At 33.8% G+C, this 7,576-nt stretch overlaps 1 protein-coding gene across 1 annotated transcript; it reads right to left on the bottom strand.

Moving 5' to 3' along the window:
- Positions 1 to 422: 422 nt before the first annotated feature.
- On the bottom strand, positions 423 to 6,094 carry LOC136802603 (uncharacterized). The gene is made up of 8 exons (XM_067059356.1): positions 5,843 to 6,094; positions 3,673 to 3,768; positions 3,233 to 3,292; positions 2,916 to 3,037; positions 2,407 to 2,474; positions 2,105 to 2,196; positions 1,657 to 1,754; positions 423 to 1,005 (listed from the first exon to the last, which is right to left on the bottom strand). The coding sequence occupies exons 3-7, from the start codon at positions 3,255 to 3,257 to the stop codon at positions 1,750 to 1,752; spliced, it is 312 nt and encodes a 103-aa protein (XP_066915457.1). The 5' UTR covers positions 3,258 to 3,292; positions 3,673 to 3,768; positions 5,843 to 6,094; the 3' UTR covers positions 423 to 1,005; positions 1,657 to 1,749.
- Positions 6,095 to 7,576: the final 1,482 nt, after the last annotated feature.

Here is a 7,576-nt window from a genome sequence, read left to right as displayed (position 1 = left end):
TGAAAATTTATAAATACTTTTCTTGAAAGAACTCTTTTGAATCCGACATGAAAGTATTGAAATCACAGATTGCTTATCAGAGCTACAAAAATTTTGATCTGAAACTAGTTTTCCAGTGTTCCATAAATCCCTGCCACCTGTCGAAATACTAAACGGTCATTAAAATCACAAAAACCTTAGTCCTGCTAAAAAGGTAAAAGTTAAAAGATATATATCTATATATGAAAATTAAATCGATACAGTAATATCATAAAAAATCTCTCAATGTTAAGATATGCTGCTACTACAAAACATATGGAATTTTGTAAAAAGGCGTCCACAAAAAACTTGATATTTAGAGTAAAACTGAAAAAGACGTCAAAAGAAACAAGTTCTACAAAAAAGAGGTCAGAAGCACATTACTTAGTGTCCTCTGTCTGTTAGGGTTAACCCTAACCCCCTTTAAAAAGGGGAATAATATTATATACATGTTGAATTTAAGGGGAACAAACGTACTACTAAGGGAAGAAATTTTGCGAGAAGGTATTTTTGTGCAAGAAATTTTCACGAGTTCTCAAAAATTTGTAATTTGCGAAAATATCTTCGGAAATATCGGAAATTTCTTCCCTTAACCCTATTTACACCAGGGGGTGTAATCTACCACCCTGGTAACAAAAGAATAAATAATGGGAAAATGTTCATATTTGCCTTATAGCCCAGCTATTTTTGGTGGTACTTTGTGGCGCTGACCTTGAACTATATGGTCCCATTTTTTCTAACCACAGTTTGCTGGCGAGCTTTTGCTGACACCAAAGAAAATGCCTTCTTGTTCAACATGTCGAACTTTTAATCACATTCCACACTCCGCCAGCGAAGTGGCCTCTTTTCGAAATGATATTCCTTGCAGTCTGACTTTTCTTCTTCTGAAGACATAAATTCTATATTGAGGACATCATTGAGTTTTGAAACATCGTCAGGGTCAATTGTTTTTACCTTTGCTAAAGTCGACTTCCGTTTCTTGAGTTTCTAAAAAGTAAATAAAAAATTTCAATCTAAAGTTTTTTCCAAATATGTGTGTACTACTTATATTGGAGACCTAATTCTCCTAATTTCTTCAATGACTCCTCATCTTCGAAAATGAAGAAGCAAAATGAAGACGAAAAAAAAGGAAAAACTTTTCTATTGGTTCAACAAACTCGAAATTTTGTATGAATAAACTGAATTTATTTTTGCATTTCAAAAAGTATGAATCAATATTCCGCAATATTCGTGGCTTTTCGAATCGAATCGTTTTCGGATCGAAAGATACAAGCCTTCGAATGTGGCCAAAATCGGGGAAAGTGTGCCTACTTTGAGCAGCTATATCTTCCGATCTAAAAAGTTTCACATAGATACTTCAATACTTTTTCGAATCAGGAAAGATTGAATTTTCATTTGACGCTAAAGAAAATTTACAGATCCTTAGAAAAAATATTTTTACATCTTCATTTTTGAAGGTATAAAAAGCTGACTTTAAAAGCAGATCTACAAGGAGGTAGAATTGAAACAGGACAAATCATTGAATCTAAGTAAATTTTCAATTTTAACATGTGAAAATATTGTATTATATTATATATAACTAAATAAATAATTAAATCCTGACAACGTGATAGACAAATGAAAATCTTAAATCTTTACCGTTATTTTGCGTTGGTTGTAAGCCTTTTCTTGAAAATAAGATGCGGTTTACTTTGGGGTGTAGAACTTCACAGATTTAAAATATGTCTCAACTCATGCTGAATGAAATAAATAAAAAAAATGAAAATTCCAGATTGTGTTTTATTAAGCAGTGTCAGCCACAACTTTTAAAGGTCCACCCTCAATGGCTTTGACAGCTGTTGCTGTTGCAGTTTGGGAACTGGGAAAATAATAAAAAAAGAAAATAAATGAGAATTCCTTTGGTTCACTGACAAAGTTAAAACCTCTAGATCCAAAGTGTAAAGGATGGAATTAATTTTTAGCTTTTGAGCTGGAAACACCAACTAGATAAGACTGCAAAATGGTCAAGTAAAAGAAATGCATTGTGTAGAACCCTCTTAAAAAGATTTCTCTAATAAAAATTTAACTTAACTACTGACAAAGTTACCTTTGAATTCGTCTTTGCTTATGGTTTTATCTAACCCTATGACGTTCTCTTTAAGTTTTTCTGTGATTTCTTTATTAACTTGGGAGCACACTCTGAAAACCAAAATGATAAATGAAATAAGTATATACCCAAATGAAAGACCGAACAGTTTAAAAAAATGAAAACAATTTTTCTGTCCAAAATCCAAAGAAAATTTCTTTAGAGGTCTATTTAATACATATTGCTGCATACACCCTTTATCTTAAAGAAAATATTACTTATATCATTTTTACGAAGGTGATCAATTTTCTGAATAATCATACCCATAATCAAAGTTCCATTTATGATTGTGTCTTTCGCATAGCCTGCTGTAGCATACCTTGATGTAATTCTATAAGAAAAGACAACGTTCAAAATGATACATTACTAGAGACTTTGAAGGTTATGGAAAGCTCACGGAGAGGCAGGGAAAAGATAAAAGACAAGTTTTCAATTCATAATCAATAGAAAATAAGCAGATCCCCTTAAGTTTCCGTGTGATGAAAACCTTACAGATTACATGAGTAGAAAGTCTTCATTCTGAAAACAAAGCTTTTACCCTAAATTTCATAGGGGAACTAAATTTGACAGGAAGAACTTTTTGAGGGAAACAAAATTTGGCTGTGGAAACTAATTTGGCAGATTGCAAAGAGAATTAATTTGTTGTTGCTGGCATTTTTGAATTGTAAAAAAATTAAAATTCTTAAAATGGTCTTATTTTGATAAAAGCACAAATTTCGCCTTGCTTTGCACCAATATCAGCTTCCCAAAGTCAGAATAACCCCTTTCTTACACTTGTTGTTGATCTTATGCCTATTGTGGGTGGTCTTCTTTTGTTTTGAGAAGCTAGTTTATCAATCCTTTCTTCTAAAGCTTTTTGCTTCTTTATAAGTTTACGAATTAAGACAGAATGATCTAAAAAAAGAAAAACATTTTTGGTATAAACTTTAAATAAAATAATAAAACAAGTGGAAATAGAATAAAATAATTTTGAAATTAACTTTTGCCTTTCCATCTGCATATGCTACTGTGGGGCTACTGTAGGGTTACTGTAGCAGTAAGGGGGTTACTAAGGATTTTTTAAACAAAAACTGCAACTTTTTTATTTACCATTAATAATTGGTGATATTGTCATGTCAAGGTCTTTCTTTTTTCCTGAAACGGGGGTACCTAAAAATAAAGACATTTTCTTTCAAAATACTAAACTTGGTTCATTATTCTCTTAAACTTTAACAATTATTATTCTTTATTAAAAAGATAAGTATTAAAAAAGTATTTCTTTTCATCTGGTGGCTGTCGGTGGAGCCGGGAGTGAGGGAGACCCTTTTCTATTTGCGCTAGACCTGGGAGATTGAATGCTGAGGTGGAGCGCCACACCTACTCTCAGCTCCCAGTAAAAAGAGAAAAAAAAGATGAAACACCATAAATTTTATTCTGTAAGTACAGTAAGGCTATTAATAAAACCCATCTTGGGTTACTGACTGTGTAGTCATTGTCACAAACATAAACTACTCAGCAATTGAAAAGACAAAGGAAAAGTGAATTCTTACTTTGATTGCCATAAGGTTTTTTTGATCTTGGTGGTGTTGCTTCACTTTCGGCTTCTGAGAGACTTTCTGTTTCATCTTCATCAAATTGTTGTTTTTCTGTTGAAAAAAGGTTGATCAGATTTCAAGCTTTTAATATCTCAGAATTGTCAAACTTCCACAAATTGCTTCAACAATTAGAGTGAGATTTAACATATAATACAGAAATAATACTATAATGGGCTTCTATCATGGGATTTCCATTATAAGCCCATGCTATAAAATGAGCCTGGTTAATTAGCTTTCTACACCTGAGAAACATTTTGGGGACCACTTAATTTCAGAAAGAATACTATAATGGGCTTATATCGATTCATCATCTTCCCAGGAGAATGTTGATGAGATTTTGATAGCAGCCACCAGGGCTCGAACCTGTACCGTGATTCACCCTTGTATTGCAAGGCAAGTTTTTAAGCGATATTTTAATCATCGATTAGCTATTGATTTTATTAATACAATAATGACCGGTTAGTGAGGGCTCTACTGAGAAATATTGCCTGAGGTCAAGTAACGACCGAGCTTGCGAGGTTGTTGTGTTGACCGAGGACAATATTTTCAGTACAGCCCGAAAGAAACCGGTCATTATTGTATTTGTTAACCATTTCCTTCAGCTTCGATTGATTTTTAGCACTTTATCCAGGAACAATAGCGAAATAAAGCGAAAAAAAACAAGCAAAAAGAGATAAAAAATTGTTATAATTTCTTGACGTCAGAAATAAAAAAGGAGAGAAATGATGTAAATGCATTGTTAATTTTCCTTTGAAAAAGTGACGTCACAATGAATTTTCCTAACGACGGGCAACTCTGGACAGTGAAGGCCCGTCGTCATGCGAAAAGAACCAATTGCATTGCGCAAAAAGCCGTGTAGCCCGCTTCGAAAAAGTAACTGGATAACAGTATAGTACCGTCTGGTCCTATAGACCTTTTTTCAAAGAGGCCACCCTGTTGAATAATTATGTAGTCCAGCAGAAAAACAATGATAAAACCATGCATAATTATTACAATACCGTAAGTTGGTCTAATGTCAACATCCGTCTTCTAATTTCGACATCCTTCTTTATAGATAGGAATAAAAAGAAGGTCGAAATCACTGATAGACTAAAGATTTTTCCTCTCATTGCGCTAATCAAAGTCAATCAGCGATTCCGACCTTCCTCAGTTTCTATTTGTTCCTATCTCTAAAGAAGGGTGTCGAAATTAGAAGACGGATGTCGACATTAGACCAACTTACGGTATGCATGATACAGTAATTATGCATGACTCTATCATTGTTTTTATGGCTGGACTACATAATTATTCAACAGAACATCCTCTTTGAAAAAAGGTCTATTCAATTTAGTTGATAACCAATCCCAATAATTGATATATATATTTGATTAAGCCTAAAATCTTGAGTACTGTATATATTGATTGATCATTGTTTTTTAATCTTGTTAGAGCCAATTTATAGTCATAGAATCAATCGATAAGCAATCAAGCCTCCTTTAAAAAAAACATGATTATCAAATAGAAAGAGTTAAAGTTAAACCAGACTCTCCCAATCAATACAATCTGTAACTTTTTCTAATTCATGTTGACCAATTGATTGTATATCGATTAATTCCAATAATGGATAGACAATCGATAATCTGAATTTCAAGGTAGGCTTGATTGCCTGAATGAAAAAAAACAATCAAAGGTCATGATAGATATATACTCAAGATTTCAGAATAAATAGGTACGATACTGCGATAACCTATCGATTATCCGAGATCAATCGATTGGTCATCCATTACCATTGGTAACAGTTATCAATTACGTATTAATTACCCGAATCAATCAATTGGTTATCGATTCGATTAGTCATCCATGATGGATGATCGATTATTATGTCTATCCATCATTCAGTCATTGATGATTATGGATTGAGGAACATGCAGCTGTTTTTCAGATAAATAAAGCAGAGGGCTCTCCTGGGAGCAGACATACCTCTAGTCTACATAAGAACTTGCCGTCAGCTCAATACAGCAGTGAAAGTCATTACACATGGACAAGGGAGATCAAGGAGGTCTCAAATCAACAGTCACCACAGTGCATAATTCTCAAGTTTGAATGTGGGAAAACCTCTAGAAGTTAAAAAGAATTATCAAGTTACCTTTTTCAATACTTCTTCAGGATGTGCATAGTGAGTGAAACACCTTCATGACCAATAAATTGGCAGCAGGTCCATTCAAAAGCCTTATGTTGAGTGCCACCAGTTCAATGCAAGCTCGTCGCCATATTGAAAGGAAATTTCTGACCAAAAAGCGTCCAAGTCCAAACGTGAAAAAGACGAATAAAAACAAAAATTCCTGGTCACACTTGCAAAAGCTTTCACGGAAGAATTACTTATATTTATTGTTGTACGTGAAGCCAGTGACAAGTTAATCCGCGCTCAAATATGAAATATTTCGAAACCTTTTCGTTTCCGTTGAGTTGAGGATATAGGATATCCAGGGGGTCTGAAATTTTCAATATCCTAGGATATCCAGGGGGTAAGAATATGGAGACCAAGGATATCCATGGGGTGGGGGTTCAAAATTTTCGATATTCTATGATATCCAGGGGGTTAGAATTTGAGGACCAAGGATATCCAGGGGGTTCGGAATTTTCGGCATGGATAACCAGGGGGTCTGGTGTTAAAAAAAATCGACATCCTCCTCAACAGTGGGAATATGGATTTTTTTCTGGAAAAGCCCATTCAATTTTGGTTTAGGCATCCAATTTTCGGCAAAGTAATAACAAAATTAAATATTTGACTAGTAAAAGCGTAAGGAGATTTTGGCCATCGAAAATAACTATTATATTTCCCGCTTTATGGGGAAATGTTTTTAAAATCGGCTTTTTAGGGAGGTTCGATGTAAACTTTTGAAAGCGGTCGCGCGATCTGAAAGCGTGTGACAATAGAATGAATAAGTGTCAGTAGCTAGTCTTTCCAAAGCTTTGGCGTATGCTATTTTATTACTATTGAGATAAAAACAATATTAAGGATATGGAAAACTGTGGAAGTTTATCTCCCTAGTATTCTTGAAGTGAGAGACACATTTTAATTGTCAAACTAATTACCCAGTAAGCTTTGCGTTCACGTTTGGTTTTTATGCTCTGTGTTGCTCTAGATTGAAAGAGTTGGTTGAAAGTGTCGTCCAGAGTCCAGTTTCCCCTTCAGATAACTTTTATAGTGAATCTGAGGTTTGTGTATGCAATATTTTATCATATTTTTTGTTTTTTTCTTTTCTACGTGCCAGACTGAGCAGGTGTGTGTAATAGAGCATTTACTCCAAGAGTGAGTAATAATTGCTTGATCACCGATATAAAAGTTCAGTGCAAAAAATATACTTTATCCACTTGAGTGGATTGAAATACATTCTCGACAAAGAGGTCGATACAAAGATTTTCCACTTGAGTGGATTGAAATATATTTTTGATTGACAAAGAAGTCAATTTGAAAACCCTCTACACTTGTGGATTTGGATTTTTAAACTATTTTTCGACAAAGTCAAAGTGATTTTTGTTTTGAAAAATATTATATATACTTTGTACAATTCTAGTCAAGGTTTAAAAACAATAATTCCTAGCTTTTTTGGATTTAATTACTTTTTTTCCATCCTTGATTTAACAACTTTTCTACACACTTGACTTGTGCTTGTGATTGGAATAGCGTAGATTTAAGACGAATAATTCGGACAACATGAGGTTTGAAAAAACAATCCAAGGTAACTTCAATCAAGCCAATGAAATATTTGGACATACTGCCGGTAAGCAGTGTGCTGCAATTACAGTTTTTTCGGTATGCTGGACAAATATTCGCAAAATTAATATCTGGAAAGATTATGATCTAGACTATATCTTA

The sequence above is a fragment of the Clytia hemisphaerica genome, unplaced genomic scaffold, assembly GCF_902728285.1.
Source record: "Clytia hemisphaerica strain Z4C2 unplaced genomic scaffold, Clytia hemisphaerica genome assembly, whole genome shotgun sequence".
In the NCBI taxonomy this organism is placed as follows: Eukaryota; Metazoa; Cnidaria; class Hydrozoa; order Leptothecata; family Clytiidae; genus Clytia; species Clytia hemisphaerica.
The sequence above is the reverse complement of the archived record's forward strand: the minus strand, read 5'-3'. Positions and strand labels throughout refer to the sequence as shown.